The sequence below is a fragment of the Podarcis melisellensis genome (genome assembly GCF_964234715.1).
Source record: "Podarcis melisellensis genome assembly, chromosome: 14".
NCBI lineage: Eukaryota > Metazoa > Chordata > Lepidosauria > Squamata > Lacertidae > Podarcis > Podarcis melisellensis.
This window is the reverse complement of record NC_138546.1, coordinates 25,250,090-25,266,047: the sequence shown is the minus strand read 5'-3', so window position 1 is coordinate 25,266,047 and position 15,958 is coordinate 25,250,090. Positions and strand designations below refer to the sequence as shown.

The window sequence follows — 15,958 nt, the reverse complement described above, 5'->3', positions numbered from 1 at the left end:
ACCCTCGGAAGGAAATGCACCAAAAACAAAAAGGATAGCAATACTGGCAGTGCCCACCAAGCATCAGCTGCCAGTCATGACACCCCATGGAGGGTGGCAGCCCCAGGACTATCTTCCCTCTTTGGCATACACAGCAATGGCACTCCAGCATCCCCTTCCTATGGCAATGGTGGTAGTGCCTGCCATCCGCTGTGCAAGCAAACAGGAGTGCAAGTCACACCATTTTTGGGAGGAACAGCACAGCATAGACTTTGGTCCTTTGGCAGAAGAGATGTGCAGCCTTGTGGGCAAGCACTCAAGACCCCCTGAAGGGGAAAGAGTGCCTTTGTCAAGAATGCTGGGCAATGCAAAACTCTGGTGGTTGGTGCCCACTGGGACTGGCAGGAAGACCAAGTAGGTAGAACCAGAGCCAATTTTTCTTTTATTGATTACATTTCTATCCCATCTTTCTTCTTCCAATGATATCAAGACAGTGTGTGTGCTTCTACCCGCTTCTCCATTTTACCCTCAGAACAACCCTGCGAGGTAGGTTAGACCATGGCTGAGCGGAGACTTAACCTCCAACCACTAAAGCACACTGGCACTCTAGGACTGACAGGCTACAACAGGCTTCCTTAACCTCGACCCTGCAGATGTTTTTGGCCTACAACTCCCATGATCCCTAGCTAGCAGGACCAGTGGTCAGGGATGATGGGAATTGTTGTCTCAAAACATCTGGAGGGCCGGGGTTGAGGAAGCCTGGGCTAGAACCACCCTCTGGTCGTCAGGAAGGAGGCAGACAGGTAGGGGGGTAGCCTGAGGGTGTGGGGAAGCGCCCCATTTGCCTCCATGGCCCACGAAAGGGATCCCGGGGCTATGGCAACTGCTCCCTCCGTGCTGGCTGCAATCGCCTGGCCGTTGCCGTTTTCTTCCCCTCCCCCTGGCCTGGGCAGAGAAGAGGGGATGGGTGGGTGGCACCCGTCCCCGTCCCCTCCAGCAAAATCAGTGCGCATTCCGGGTAATCCCCGGCCCAGTTTTGCAGAGGGAGGACCCGCTCCGGCCGGCCCCCACACTACTTTTAAAGCAGGGGCTGGAAAAGCCGGTGGGCGGGTCCCCACTCCAATCCATGCTCCGCAGGACAGAGCCGGCTCCTCCTCCGCAGCGCTATGTCAGAGGAGATGCTTGACGCATTGAGATTCGCCTCGCGCCAAGCACCGGACTTGGGCAAGTGTTACGTTCCTTCCTTCTACCCTCCGATAGGCTACAGTGAAAACAGCGCTTCCCTCTCATTGGGCAGAACGAACTCCCGGACGGAATAAACGCCAGGGAGGTGTCGTCAGTCTGGCAGTTGGGGGCGTGGCGGCGCCTTATACGGAAGCCAATCAGGGGGCGGCGGGGTAGAGTTTGAATTCTAGGCGGAGACGCAACGGCTAGCGGAGTTGAGCGACGCGGAGCCGAATAAGCAGCGGCTGTGGCAGCAGCAGCAGCGAGGGAGAGAACAAGAGGGAGAGAAGTGGGCTGGCTGGCCTTGGCGGATACCCGCGGCCATGAGGAAGAGGTGGGCATTTGGAGGACGAAGTAGGGGGCGCTCTCTGGTTCGCAGGCGGCTGCCCGTCCGGTGTAACTCCGCAGTCGCCTCGCTGCGAGCCAGGAGCGGCCTCTGCCCCGGAGCGTCGCTCTCTTCCCAGGTGGCTGGTCGGTCATGGGGAGGGTTCCTTTTCCGCCCCTGACGGACTACCTTCCCTCTCTCGCAGCGAGGTTTTGGCCAGCGAGTCGGTGGCCTGCCTGAACCAGGCGCTGTTCCAGCTGCGCGACATCTGGGAGGAAATCGGCATCCCCGAGGACCAGCGCCTGCAGCGCACCGAAGTGGTGAAGAAGCACGTCAAGGTGAGCAGGGCCGAGAGATCCTGCCAGCTGAGCAAGGGCGAGGCCATGGGATGCCTTATGCTGACTCAGAGCAGTGGCCCATCTCCCCCAACATTGGCAGCAATGGCTGCCCAGGGTTTCAGACAGGGTCTTCTCGGAGCCTGACCTGGGGGTTGGACTTTCTGCAGACAAAAGCAGGTGCACTGTCACTGAGCTGACATGGTCCTTTCCTACCAGGGCTGGCATAGATATTAGGCAGGGTGAGGCTGCCTCATAGCCCCAGAGTGGCAGGGCGGGGCACTGCAGCTGGAGGCAGCGGGGCAGGGTGGCATTTTCCATTTTGCCTCAAGTGACTAAATGAGACACGCCATCCCTGTTCCCCATTGCACTGCTCAACCAGAGGCTGCTGGGCTACAACTTCCACTCTCCTCAGTTAGCTTAGCTAGTGGTCAGAGAGGCTGGTGGCAGCTGTAGGTCCAAAAATATCTGGAGATTGAAAATTGAAAAATGCTGTTTTGGAGCAGGGGCTCCCAAACTGGTCAGAGGCTCTTTATTCAGGTCACTGTGGCATGTCGACTTTAGCTGTTCATATCGATTTTTAACCATAATTTAATTGCTTGTTTCATTAGTTTGTGTTCTTCGTATTTTGTTGTATTGCTATCTATCTGTTTGTTTGTTTGTATACCACCCTTCATCTCAGAGCAGAATAAACCGCGGAATAAAATCATACAGCATCTGACAATAGAGCATTACAATTGCTACCGAAGGTGGAAAAATCATTAAGCAGTCTGGGTGGGGGGAACAGAGAATAGACGAGGCTCACCTGGCTTCACGGTTCAAGGTCAAGACCTGTAAGATGAACCTGTGACTGGATTAGACCAAAAGCCCATCTTGCCATGCAGCAGAACACAGGAAAGTGCCTTAGTACTTTGGTCCATCTAGCTCAGCATTATTCACTGGCAACAACTCTTCAAGGTTTCCGGTTTCCCAGCCCTACCTGGAGATACCAAGGATTGAACACCTGAATGTAAAGCAGGTGTTCTACCAGAACTGTGGCCCTTCTCATCCTATAGTAGCCTCACTGCCTCCTGTGGGAGCGAATTCCGCAATTTAACTGTGCTGCATGAACAATTTTCCTTCTCTTTGTCTTGAATCTCCCTACATTCAGCTTCATTGGATGACCTGTTTGGTTATCACTGTCTGCTTTCTCCACACCATGTGTAATTTCCTACTACTATATTGTAAACAAAATCTGCCCTTATTCCCTTATGGGGTACACAAGAGCCCTTATAGAGTCCTTTGTAGGTTCTCCATTGGTAGGAGAAAATAAGAGGCCAACCAGAGAATATTGAGAAGCAAAGCAGCTAGTAAGCCTGATCTTTATTAAAGCTGTTGCAGCAGGGTGCTCCCCTCACAAGCAGGAGAGAGGAGGAGGACCTCAAACAATGGTGCGCAAGGCCTTATATAGTCATTTTGAAATTCCCTGCCCTGGAGCTCAAAACTATCCCTCCATACATCATACCTACATCACAGAAAAGGTGGTCTACAACAGAGATTTGAATGCTGTTCTGCCAGTTTACAGTGGTGCCTCGCAAGACGAAAAGAATCCGTTCCGCGATTCTCTTCGTCTAGCGGTTTTGGTTTTTTCGTCTTGCGAAGCAAGCCCATTGACAGCTTAGCGGATTAGCGCTATTAGCGGTCTAGCGGCTTTTAGCAATCAGCTGAGAAGCGGCTTATCAGCGGATCAGCTGTTAAGAGGCTTAGCAGCTTAGGAAAAGCAGGAAAAAAAGTGGGGAAAAAACCCTCGGGAACTCGCAAGATTTTTTCGTCTTGCGAAGCAACCCCATAGAGAAATTTGTTTAGCGAAGCACCTCCAAAACAGAAAACCCTTTCGTCTAGCGGGTTTTTCGTCTTGCGAGGCGTTCGTCTTGCGGGGCACCACTGTATCTGATAATGCCTTATCTGATTGCCTTTCCTGGTAGTCTGGCCATTCCTTTGAGATGGTAATTACATAATTCCTGAGACAATGGGAAGGTTTTTTCACCTCCTTCCTCCTTGCAGAAAAACACTTGGTCAGCTTGGGAGCAAAATGCTGTAATCTTTCCTCACAAGGGAGTTGCTTCAGCACCTTGATCATTTTGGTTGCCCTTTTCTCTACAGTTTTTCTAAGATGCAGGAACCAAAACAACCTCACAGTCCAAGTTCAGCTGTACCACATTTGTATGAAGATGTTGCAATATAGGCAATTTTATTTTTGGCCCCTGTCCTAACAGTTTCTTTTTGGTGAAGGACTTGTGCATGATCATCACGAAAAACAAGCCAACATGTGCAGGGCTTTCTTGGGAATGATCAGCGGGGGCCTCTGACATGCTCTACTGATATGGAGCTGCAAGCACCAGGGGAGGGGGTTTCCTAGATTAAACTGACTGGGCTCTGTAGCTGCTGTAGTGTCCTTGCTTGCTCTGGGTTCAATGCTGCTTGCTCTTGTGCCACCAGGGCTTGCTGGACATGATGATTGCGGAGGAGGAGAACCTCAAAGAGCGTCTCCTGAAGAGCATTGCAGTGTGTCGCAAGGAATTGGTGATCCTCTGCAAGGAGCTGCAATTGGCTCCTTTTGAGGTGAGGCTGTGGGCTGGCGAATGTGGCTCAGACGCCATCTCTTAGAGGGTGGTCCTGCTGAGCTCAGGGGAACTGTTTTTCTCACAGGAGGACGAGGAAACCACCATCCTGCAGCTAGAGAAGGACCTGCGCACCCGTGTGGAAGTAATGCTGAAGCAAAAGCGGGAGAGGAAGCAGGAGCTGAAGGTGCTGCAGGAGCGAGACCGGGAGATGTGCGACCTGCTTTGCACAGCTCCCTATGACATTGACAGTGAGGCTGTGCCCAGCCTGGCGGAGCTGGACCACTTCCGGCGCCACTTGGCAGGACTAGCAACTGAAAAGGTGGGCACACTTTGTGTGTGCGTGAGCAAAGGTGGGGAGGCTGAGGCTGGGGCTAAATGGGTAATGTCCTGCTTTGTCCTGCTCCTCCAGGAGCGCCGGCAGAAGGAGTTCCTTGACACCAAGAGGCAGATCATCCTGTGCATGGAGGAGCTGGAGCACACCCCAGACACCAGCTTTGAGCGAGATGTCGTGTGTGAGGAGGAGGACGCCTTCTGTCTCTCGGAGGACAACATTGCCGCCCTGAAGGATCTCTTGCAGCAGGTCAGAGGGTGGGGTCTGGGAGAAGGATCTGGGGGGCCTTGCCTGTGACATCCCATCTCTTCTGCTGCTTTAGTTTGGCTCAGACTGGCCTTTCTGTCCCTAGCTCGAGAGCAGGAGAGCTCAGAAGGAAGCCTTGTGCCAAGAGCTGCGTTCCAGGATTCGGGTGCTGTGGGAGCGGCTGCAGGTGCCTGCGGAGGAAAGGGAAGCCTTTGCCCCCTACATGGTGGGAGCCAAAGCCGCCATCATGGATGCTGTAAGGAATACTAAAGGCCCGAGGCCTCGGACCAGCAGCAGTGGTTCCTGTGCCAAGCCAACAGGGAGAAGGGGTGCTTCTTGTTGGGCAGTTGCGCTCAGGATCAAAGGGGAGATGTTTCAAACCTTCCTCTGCCTGCTCCGAATCCCATTGCACCATGAGAGAGCCCCCCTCATGTGCTGTGGTGCACACAGGAGGGGAGAGGGGGTCAGTGCCATCAAGGTGTGTGTTGACCCTTTGCTCTTCCCCGTCTAGCTGAAACTGGAAGTGGATCGCTTGCAAGAGCTGAAGTTTCAGAACATCAGAAATGTGGTGGAGGCCACCCGGGCTGAGCTGGCAGACTACTGGGACAAGTGTTTTTATGGGGAGGAGCAGAGGCGAGCCTTCTACCCCTACTATGAAGGTGAGCAAGTAGACCCCTCCCCAGCTGTTGCTGCTGAGTATAGATTGATTGATTGATTGGCTGTGGCCTCTTCCTACTGGGTATCCTGTTTTCCCCCCCTCCTTCCCAGATGACTTCACTGAAGAGCTGCTGCAGCAGCATGAAGAGGAAGTTTCCCGGTTAAAGCAGTGCTACGAAAGGCATCAAGAGTTGTTTGAATCCATCCACAAGTGGGAGAAGAACTGGCGCCTCTTCCAGGAGCTTGAGGTACAGCCAGAAGCCACACAGGTGGTCAGATGTCTGGTGCTGGCCCAGGCGGGAAGAGCCACTGAGGGCCAGCCTAGGGTGGCTTCCCAAGCACAAGAGGCCAGCCCATTTCCCAACTTCTCCCTTTTCAGAGGAAGGCGACGGACCCCAGCCGCTTCACCAACCGAGGGGGTAACCTTCTGAAAGAGGAGAAGCTGCGAGCGAAACTTCAGAAGACTCTTCCAAAGGCATGTGGCCCTTTCTGTCCTTGGGAGGGACTGAGGCAGAAGGCCCAACCAGCCTGCTGTTTGCTTTGCACCCTGGTTGTGTAGCTTAGCTGAAGCCAGTTGTCTCTCGTTGCAGCTGGAGGAGGAGCTAAAGGGGCGTGTGGAGCTCTGGGAGCAGGAGCAGGAGCAGGCCTTCCTGGTGAATGGGCAGCGCTTCATGGAGTATGTGGCAGAGCAATGGCAGCTCCACCACATGGAGAAGGAGAAGGAAAAGCAGGAGCGAGTGAGTGAACCAGCTAAGAGCCCTCAAGCAGCTTCCATTTCCGCATCACTTAACAAGGACCCCTTTGTCCTTGCTTTAGTCTGAAAAATGGACTCCTTTTTCTCTTCTCTGGCTGGTGACTGAGATCACCTTGGCCAAGGTCTCCAAAGGATGGGAATGAGCTGAACCATCTGCACTGGGTGTTTGAGGCCTTGCTTTGTGTGTCTGAAGTACAGGGGAGAGGGGGATATACTTTGGAGCAATGGCCCCAAAGCTGACACATGCTGCTGTGAGAACCACCCAGTAATTTGAAGCTTAAAATTAGCTGCTGGGCTATCTTGGGCAACCTGAGCAGGCGTCATCAGTACCCCTCTGGCAGTGGGTAGGTAGGCTGAAGAGAAGATGTCTGCAGAGGACTTCAGTCACACCAGTCTTGTAGCCTGACATGAAGGACTTCTTGCTGCCTTCCCTTTTTGTGGCTAATCTAACTCGCTCACCATCCCCTTCTGGGGCTTCTGTGGATACCAACCACCCCAATTCCTTTTTCTTCCAGCAACTCAAGAAGTCTCGCCAGATTGAGGAGGAGATGATGTATGGCAGCACCCCGCGGACCCCCAACAAGAGACGGGGCTTGGGCTTCATCACACCCAGCAAAGTGCGGAAGGTCCGTGTTGCCATGTGATGCTTCATGCAGAAGGGGCACTTTGTTTGTTTGTTTGTTTGTTTTTTCCCTAGTACGACATTTGCAATGAATTATGAATTTTGGTGGTTTTTTTTAGTTATTCTTGAAATAGTTATGGGATGGCAGTGTGGCTTTTGTTGAGCATTTCGATTGTACAGTAATGTAGAAAAGTGGTGTACAAATTAGCAATGAAATATAAATGCTGGAAATGTAAGCATTAGTACAATAAAACCAAATGATTTTCATTGACCAAGGAAAAAATGCCTAAGGAGCCAAAGTGAATTGAGAATCCCTCACAGTGGCTACAAGAACCCGGAAATTCCAGGAATAGCTGAGATAAAAAGCAAAGATTTGTGAATCACAAAGCTCACACAAGAGGAAAGGAGGCAAACCTAATAAATTTCTGCAGAACTACAGTATGTTTACTGATTGATAGTCTAGCAAGGTATACTCCTCAGGAGATGATGTAATAATAAATAGCATAGCTATAACCTGACCTTTTGCACAATATTTTCTTTTATTAAAAAAAAATAAAATTCTATGGTACAGCCACATCCAGAGCGTTATGCACAGTTCTGCTTGCTCTTAATATGCATCCACACACCCTTCCAATATTTGATAGGGTTGGAGAGGGTATTAAAAAAAAAAAAGTGCTGCAGCTCCACTGTGAAGAGATGTTTTATTGCTAGGTGCTTGGGGTGGAAAAAGAGTGCTTTTGCCACCTGGAGTTAGGGAGAACGCACTTGTGTTAACTCATGGTTTTTTCTTGCAGCTTAACACCACAGCTACCCCGAACAGCACCATCCGTTCAGCATTTGGGGGCTCTCTGTTCCACTCCCCAACACCCCACCCAGCACTCTCTGGAGGAAAAGTAAGCAGCAGCTGCTGGTATCTAAATTCTTTCTGTTTCCAACATTCAGTCCTGGGTGCAAATCTTTTTTATAGTTACGCATGGACCCAACAGGGAAATTATCAGCAAGGGCTGGGGGCAACCTCATGGTTTACTGAAGTGCAAGAAAACTTACTTTTTAAAAAGTGTTAATGTTTATTACTAGCTTTGTAAAACATTATTTAGGCAACATACATTTATTCCTCCCAACCATCCTCTTAAGCAGCGGGTACTGCAAGTAGAAAAGAGGCCATCTTCCTAACACTTCAGCAAAAGTTCTGTTGCCACTTTTATGCCCAGTCAGAAGAATGCAGTGCCCTCATAGAATGTTGTTCTGTGTTGTCCCCCAGCCACCCCTGTGGCTTACTGGTTCCTGGTTGCTCAGTAACCTTTTCTGTGTTGCTTCTCTGCAGAGCTCCCGGAAGCTTGTTGTCAAAAGCTCTAACCTCCAGTGCTGCTCCCCTCTGCCTCCGCAGCCTGTCCGGACTCCCAGCCGCATGGCCCCTAAGTCCCCTCGCCCAGGACCCATGGAACACAACAAGGAGAACGTCGCTCAGCTCAACAGAACAGTTCTGAGCGGTGGGTGCACCCCTGCAGCCCCTGCCCAGAGCACCTGCAGCATTAACTCTGTTGCCAGCACCTATTCAGAGTTTGCGGTAATTTCCCTCTTCTCTCAACGCCTCTAACCTGACAGCCACCACTCTCAGCAACTGGGCTGCCAACTGCCCTTGCCTGCCCCACTCATTCCCTTGGGGAGCCACAGGCCACCCAGGATGCTGTGAGCTACCCTTGAACTGTAATGAAGCATGCAGTACAACGGTAATCATTTCACATTTTCCTTCCCAAGAGCACCCCCTCCCTAGCTGAGCCAACCTCCTAATGCAACAAGCCAGCCGTTCACTCTACTCTGCTTGGTTGGTCTCAAACATGGACGGCACCTGACCCCACACCTGGCTTGCGGTGGCACTTTATGGATAAACTCAGGTTGCATGTGAGCCTATGTAATAAAGTCCTAGCCCCATGTATGCGTTTTCTGGAATGGAAAGCAGCTTTGGGGAGGGGCATGAACAAGCATAGAGAAGTGGGGAGGGAAAGAGTGTACCTGGACACTGGGAGGGGGACATTTGGAAAGGGGTTAAGCACCTCTTTATTCCCCTTGCATGTGTTTGCCTGCAATATACCTGCACGGAGCTTGGTGTCAGTGGGAAGGTTTCCTTGGGTTGTGTAGTGTTGGTACACCTTCCCTTCCCTTCTGCCCTGGGCTGGGACTTCCACACTCACAAGAGGGTGTCCACTGCTCTTTGATCCAGCTTGCTCAGTTACATCACATAGAATTTATCTTTTCACAGCAAGAACTTTCAAAGGCTTCCAGATCTGACTTCAAATCCCGCATCCTTAACTCCACGGTTTCCAATGCTGAGAGCTGACGGGGAGCTTGTACACAGCGGCAAAGGAAGGTAGCCAAAGGAACTGGCACCACTGGACTTCCCTCCTGGGGTTAGGCAAAGCCGTTTGCCTCCCTGCTTGGCTCTGTTGCCCGTGGCAATGGAGGCAGGGCCACTTTTAACTATTTGTTCCTTGTTTTTACCACAATGATTTTTTTTAAACAATTTTTTTGTATATTAAAAAGAATAAAATGTAAATGTTGCAAAGGGTTTCTTATAAGTAAGCCTACTCTAGTGCACAACTTGCTGTCTAGTCTAGGGTTCCAGCAGCAAGGGAAGAGGGATCCTGGCCCACCCCAACCTATCCTCTTGCAAGCCTCTGGAACATTCGCTCCTGCCCTCTGCTAGGCAAAGGGTGCAAGAGAGTCCACAGTGGCAGCACTCCGTCCATCCTGTTAATGCGGACAGAATCTTTACTGCCCTTCTTGGTGCTTATGCGGTTGCTTTTGGGAGAGAGGGAGTAGTTGCAACAGAAGTGGGGAGGGAAAGCAGGCAGCCCCTAAACTTGCTTGCAGTAGGAAAAAGTGATCAGGTCCTGGGGCTTTTTAGGACGTGTCCCCATGCTTGCTCCAGAGGTCTTGTTCCACTGGAGAGAAGCACAGCTCACCTTTAGTTATGACAAATGGGACGGGGCTGACTTCTTGCTGCTGCCTTTGAGCTGGGCTAGTCCTGGCTTCCTCATGGGGATGGGGAAGGAGGAGGAGAGGCTTCTGCCAACCACCCTCACCCTCCCCATCATCGTGGCTAGATTTGCACCTTGTTTTCACTACAGTGTCCTTTTATTATTTATTTGTATGGCAGTATGTTCACATCTTGTTTATCTGCTGTTCTGTATAATGACTAATCAATTGTATTGTTCTGATGAGGGCTCTTAGCTGAGGAGAGCAGTCTAACTCTGCTCCACTTCTACCGCAATGTCCTGCTACCTGGCATCTGGCTTCTTGCCCGAAGAACCATGACTGTGTTGCAGGCTAATAAGGATGACAGTGGCAGCAACAGCTTTATTCACAAAATGACTGTTCCAACATCTGTTTTGTCCATCATGGCAATTTAGCGCTACATAAAATATGCTCTGTATAACTCTGTCTCTGTGGTGTTCTTGGAGGTGCAAAAACAGCTCCCTCTTTTATCTAAAGTTGCCCTTGTGTTGTCCATTGAAGTAGCTGTTACTGGAAGGCAGGTGGAAGGAGGATAAGAAGAAGCCACTACCCCTGATCTGAGACTTGGATAAAGTCAGATTGAGCCTCAACTCAGACAGTGGAGCATTGGACTGGAATGGCAGTAGGAGTAGGTCCTGTTCATGCTGTCTTCCCAAAGGTTTCTGGATTCTTGCCCTCCATCTCAGCTGTTATCGGGCCACAGCATGTACATAGGTAGTCCATGGTCCACATACCACGTCTACTACACGTAGACCCCAGTCCACAAAGCAGGACACCCTCTTTGCCTCATCAGAGCTGGCTGTCTGCCCATGCCCCAGTTGGCCATATTTACCTGCAACCAAGAAGAGCTATTGGCACCAGTTTGCCCTTGGAGCAGGAAGAGAATACGGAGTACTAACCCTAAGGGCAGCTATAATCCACCCCCCAGCTTACTTACCCCAGCCCCAGGTGTAGAGCTCTCCTGTACCTGAAATACAAGGATGACCTGTGTTTAACTGAGGTTGTTGAAGGATAACAGTTGAGCACCTCTTTGGGGGAATGGGGCAGATCCAAGAAACAATGGAAAAGGAAAAACCTTTTGGGAGTTTTGGGAGGGCTGCTGGACATCCTTACACATAAACTGTGTTAGACGTCACACACATTTTACGCTTGTTTGTCCTTCACTCTTGGATGTTTCCCCTTCCACAAATGAGGCTCAGGCAGACAGCAACAGCCCCAGGATATTTTTCAGGTACTGGGCAGTGAAGCCTTCATCCTGCTGTCCCTGTGCTCCCCTCACTGAAAGACGAACCCAGCGTCCTCTTACATGTCACAGCAGCGGTGTGTCGTGAACCACAGCTGATCTTACAGACATCTGCCCCATCTGGCATATCCAGCAAAGCAGGGAAGGCTTGGATCGAAATGAATGCAGCCTTGCAGGGTCCTTTTGCTGCCTCCTGCTCTGTCAAGCTCAACTCGGTGTCCCCTAGAAACAACCCAGTATAGGGTAAATAAAACTGCCAAAGTCAACTCATTCCCCAGCAACAGCCACAGGGTATAGTGTATGTTTGCCCTGGGCCAAGTTTGCCAAAATAGCATCTAGCTCTGTCCCAGAAGTGGCCTCACCTCTCTTCACCTCTGCCGTGGTGGCTCTACTCTCAGCCACAGATTTGGAAGGTAGGGCAAGTTGTCCCGTCTCGTTCCAGCCCCAGACGTACAAATCACCTGCTTCTGGCAGAGAGCGAGAAAGAGAGCAGCTAGGAGCTCAGTCCAGGACCAACGTAGCCTTTTTCCCAAGGAAGAGGCCTCATAGGGCTGGCGAAATGTATTCTCCAGCGAAAGCTGATTCTGGCCCTATGAGGGATTTGGCTTCCCACGCAGAGAGAGGGGAGTTTATTATTTGAAAGCGATGGGAATGGGAAGGGTTGTAGCAGAAGCCTCACCCCCATCTTTATATTTTTGGGTTTATAACTTTTAAGAAAGATTAAGAAAAAGTAAATAAGGGCAAAGGAGGTAACTGTTAGCAGTATCTTTAACAGCTGTGAAGAAAACTTCACTTCTGTAGGAGACGCATCTTTCAACCCCCCATGAACTTTAAGCAGTGGCAGTGGCTGATTGGTGGTCTTAAGTCAGCCTTGGCCATTGAGGGAGGAGGTCCAACAAAAATATTTGGACAGCCACAGGGTCCCTGCCTCTGTTCAAGGAGTAGGAGCCCAGTTAACCCCTGACACCACATCAACAAGCCTCAAAAGGTTGGCATCAACAATTCTGTTGATATTTTTGTTGCTATTGTTATTACCAACATAAAAAAGCAACAGCAAGTCTATTTTGGGGTGCTGGAATCCCTAGCTAGTCATTGCTTAAGATGGGCCACTACAGACCATGCCCTCCTGCCTCCTTACCACTAATGCCAGCTGAATGCCATCCTCCTGCCGCCACATCCACCATGGGCACCCCGTACAAGGCTTCCACCAGCTGGGGCTCTGTCCTGCTCTCCAGCTCCCCATGGCCCAACTGCCCATGCCTGGGAAGAAAAGACAGGAGGAGGAGTAGCCACCATGCTCCCCCCCCCCCAATGCAGAAGCCCACCTGGCACCAGGTAAGAACCTAAGAAGAGACCTGCTGGATCTGGCCAATGACCATTCTAGTCCAACATCCTGTTCTCATATTGGCCAACCAGATGCCTGTGGAAACCCACAAGCAGGATCTGAGCCGAAGAGCACCTCTCCCCTTCCTCTACTGGCTTCCAGTAACTAGGGAGGCAGAGCATAGCCATCATGAATAGCAGTCATTGTGAGCCTTCTCCTCCATGAAGTTGCCCAATCCTCCTTTAAAGCTGCCAGCCATCACTGCCTCCTGTGGGAGGTCGTCCTCACCTGCGCCAGACTCACCTGCCGCCTCCCCAGGAGAAGAGGGCCCCCTCTGTGTTCAGCAGCATCGCATGCTCATAGCCCAGGGCCAGCTTGCGAGCCTGCAAGGTGGAGGGCAGAGGGGTGAAGAAAGGAGGCCGAGGGGCCACGTACCCGCCAGGCACCAGGGGCAGCTCTGGGGCAGAAGAGAAAGAGGGTTAGGGGCAGAAGGGATATCCTGGGGTGCAGCAACAGCTTCCTCTTCTTTCAGGGCGGCGCTTCTGCCCGCACACCCACCTACCTACGGTCGCTGCTTCCTCAGGGAGGATCTCGCACCTCCACGCCGGCTCTCCTTCCAGGACCAGGGCCGAACCCTCCACCCGCCAGCTCTCCACCGCCGCCTCCCGCAGCACCAGCACGTGCGTCTCCGACGGCAGCACGTCCCGGCAGTCCTCGGGCAGCGCAGCGCACACCGCGCCTTGCAACAGCACCGGGGGGGACCCTGCGGGAGGCAGAAGGCAAGACGGGGCGAGGGGGGCGGATTGGAGCTCTCAGTCCAAGCGGAGCAGGAGGCAAAGAAAGAATATCGGGGCCACAGAAAAGGAGGAACCACCCTACCCCCCGCCAGGGACGATCAGGCAGCAACCTAGAAAGGCGGCTTGGGGCCACCATCAAGGCTCCTGGAGAAACTTCCCGCTCTCCTCTATCGACGGGATGGGGCTCCTGTGACCTGCCTGGCGTCGTGGGCTTGCATCTCCCGCAGCCCCAGCAAGCAGGGGAGGAGTTTGGGGTTGTCGATGGGGGATGCAGAGCAGCATCTCCCCCACGGTCGGGACCCCTTAGTCTGTCCCTTCTATATGCCTTGGAGCGCGCGGTTCTCCGCTCCTGCTCAGCCTAAGAAAAAGGGGTGGGGAAGCGTGAACCATGCATGGCCCTGGGACTCTGGTGGGTGCCTCTCACCGCCGGCGCGGACGATCCCGGAGAAGCTCCAGCTCGGCCTCACGCAGCGCACTGGCCCGGCCTCGCCCCCGACCAGCAGCGGCGCCACTTCCAGCCCGGCTTCCGTCGCCTTCCCGAAGCAGAAGCCGAACTGGAACCAGCCACCGCCGCCGCTTCCCCGAGCTCCCTCCGCCATCTCCGCCGCCCGGAAGGCGAGCGCCTCTTGCGGCGGGTCGGGGACAAGAGGCGCCTATGTCGGCAGTTTCCACCCTTTCCCTGGCTCTGGCGGAGGCTGCCTTGGCCGCTCCGGTGTCCCGCTACCCTCCCCCCCCCGAAAACAACTTGCTCTTTCCGCTCAAAGTTGATGGCTAGGGCCGGGACTGGATAAAAGGCGGATCCAGAATTCATATGATTTTTTCATTCAAATTAAATAAAACCACCATGATACTGTAGACCATGTCTGTAGGCAGAACCAAAAAAAATCACGCATCCACTGTTTCGTGGGGCCACTATGGTGCAAAAACATGGTTAAAAATACGGATCCTCATGATTTTTGCACTAGATCAGCCCGAAGCCACCATCAGATCAAACATCATGGCCATGGGCACAGCATGCACCACAAAAAACTCGGATCCACAGCTTCCTGGCCATAATATGGCCCAAAAACGTGGTTTCGAAGCACGGATCCTCATAGATACGCACGCTTTTTGCATTGGGCCACCTCAAACTCATCTTCAAATCACATATCATAGCCAGGGGCACAGCCTGCAGCACAAAAACCTCGGATCCACAGCTTCCATGGGCATGATGTGTACCCTCATGCAGAGTCATGCTTTTTGCATTGGGTCACTCCAAACTCACCATCAAATCACATAGCCAGGGGCACAGCCTGCTCCACAAAAAACTCGGATCCACGGCTTCCATGGGCATGATGTGTAATTTGACGGTGTGTTTGGGGTGACCCAATGCAAAAAGCATGAGGATCCATGCTTCGAAACCATATTTTTGGGCCATGGTATGGCCAGGAAGCCGTGGATCCGAGTTTTTTGTGGTGCAGGCTGTGCCCCTGGCTATGATGTGTGATTTGATGGTGAGTTAGGGGTGGCCCAATACAAAAAGCATGAGGATCCGTGCTTCAAAACGTTTTTGGGCCTGTGTCGCCAGGAAGCCGTGGATCCATGATTTTTAGGGTGCATGCTGTGCCCATGGCCATGATATTTTATCTGATAGTGACTTCAGGCTGATCTAGTGCAAAAAGCATAAGGATCCTTGAGGATCTGTGGTTTTTAACCATGATTTTGTGCCATTGCAGCACCACGAAACAGTGTATGCGTGATTTTTTTAGTTCTGCCTACAGACTAAGATGTGGTTTAGAGTATCATGGTAGTTTTATTTTGTTTCAATATAAACATCATAAGAATTCATGAGGATCCATGCCTCGGATCCATGTTTTTGTGGTGCTGCAGTGTGGCAAAGTGTTGGATCCACCTTTGTTATAGTCCAGTCTGTATGCGTGCCTTCCAGATGTGCTTTGACACTGCATTTGTTGGAGTTGTTTTTTTAAAAGTGCAGGATCCGTGTAGATCCACCTTTAACCCAGTCCCACTACTGCCATTCAAATGGTGTGCGTGCACTGCATCATGTGATCGATTGTGTGGCGAGGCTTGCCTGGCCCGCCCAATATTTTATTCAAGTTGGCACCCCTGCTCTGAGGAATCAACTGGAAGAATCCCCCTTGCTTCCCACCCCCGAAAACAGAAGAAGTTGTGGCAAGAGTGCTGAGGGAAGTTCCTCATTTGCAGCATTTGATGTAGGCTGAGGCCTCAGAAATAGGCAGGCAAGCATAGGTTTTAACATCATCCTGCAAAGTATAGTTGTTTCTCCACCAATATTCAGAATGCAGGACAAATCAGAAAATGAGCTTTTGGGATTTGTCTTCCAGCTAACTTGTGGAACGCCCTGGGCACAAGATACCATGATGACAACTTTTAATAGAATTAAACTGAAGGAACCTTACTTCTGCCAAAGATTCACAAAATCTGACCTGGAACAAGGAACAGCTTAGCCTCGTAGGTGCCTGAGGCAGTGAACTGGGGCAGT

At 51.7% G+C, this 15,958-nt stretch overlaps 2 protein-coding genes and 1 long non-coding RNA gene across 7 annotated transcripts; 1 reads left to right on the top strand and 2 right to left on the bottom strand.

Annotated features, from left to right (window-relative positions):
• Positions 1-1,359: 1,359 nt before the first annotated feature.
• PRC1 (protein regulator of cytokinesis 1) lies at positions 1,360-10,512 on the top strand. Of its 4 annotated transcripts, none has more exons than XM_081888154.1 (14): positions 1,360-1,537; positions 1,734-1,866; positions 4,342-4,464; positions 4,552-4,785; positions 4,876-5,046; positions 5,150-5,299; positions 5,555-5,702; positions 5,812-5,948; positions 6,080-6,175; positions 6,291-6,437; positions 6,970-7,080; positions 7,871-7,969; positions 8,464-8,643; positions 9,337-10,512. In XM_081888154.1, the coding sequence occupies exons 1-14, from the start codon at positions 1,527-1,529 to the stop codon at positions 9,412-9,414; spliced, it is 1,818 nt and encodes a 605-aa protein (XP_081744280.1). In that variant the 5' UTR covers positions 1,360-1,526; the 3' UTR covers positions 9,415-10,512. The 4 variants fall into 4 exon arrangements, with proteins under 4 accessions (XP_081744280.1, XP_081744282.1, XP_081744279.1 ...); XM_081888156.1 differs by having other exon boundaries at positions 1,361-1,537; positions 8,464-8,566; XM_081888153.1 differs by having other exon boundaries at positions 1,361-1,537; positions 8,401-8,643.
• Positions 8,124-8,409, bottom strand: LOC309356611. Its single transcript, XR_014162874.1, has 2 exons — positions 8,276-8,409; positions 8,124-8,241 (listed from the first exon to the last, which is right to left on the bottom strand). It is a non-coding gene; the product is annotated as an uncharacterized lncRNA (long non-coding RNA).
• Positions 10,414-14,076, bottom strand: RCCD1 (RCC1 domain containing 1). Of its 2 annotated transcripts, XM_081888157.1 has the most exons (8): positions 13,880-14,073; positions 13,221-13,421; positions 12,962-13,115; positions 12,473-12,594; positions 11,697-11,801; positions 11,398-11,556; positions 11,029-11,058; positions 10,414-10,923 (listed from the first exon to the last, which is right to left on the bottom strand). In XM_081888157.1, the coding sequence occupies exons 1-8, from the start codon at positions 14,052-14,054 to the stop codon at positions 10,781-10,783; spliced, it is 1,089 nt and encodes a 362-aa protein (XP_081744283.1). In that variant the 5' UTR covers positions 14,055-14,073; the 3' UTR covers positions 10,414-10,780. The 2 variants fall into 2 exon arrangements, with proteins under 2 accessions (XP_081744283.1, XP_081744284.1); XM_081888158.1 differs by lacking the exon at positions 11,398-11,556 and having other exon boundaries at positions 13,880-14,076.
• Positions 14,077-15,958: the final 1,882 nt, after the last annotated feature.

Excerpts from the sequence above, each read along its gene's own strand:
- PRC1 (XM_081888153.1), top strand. Across the intron at positions 5,300-5,554 it reads AAGCCGCCATCATGGATGCT|CTGAAACTGGAAGTGGATCG; the intron begins GTAAGGAATACT and ends TTCCCCGTCTAG. Across the intron at positions 5,949-6,079 it reads GCCTCTTCCAGGAGCTTGAG|AGGAAGGCGACGGACCCCAG; the intron begins GTACAGCCAGAA and ends CTCCCTTTTCAG.
- RCCD1 (XM_081888157.1), bottom strand. The coding sequence starts at position 14,054 with ATGGCGGAGGGAGCTCGGGGAAGCGGCGGCGGTGGCTGGTTCCAGTTC. Across the intron at positions 11,802-12,472 it reads GCATTCAGCTGGCATTAGTG|AAGCAGGTGATTTGTACGTC; the intron begins GTAAGGAGGCAG and ends GCTCTCTGCCAG. Across the intron at positions 11,059-11,397 it reads ACACACCGCTGCTGTGACAT|GTACAGGAGAGCTCTACACC; the intron begins GTAAGAGGACGC and ends CTTGTATTTCAG.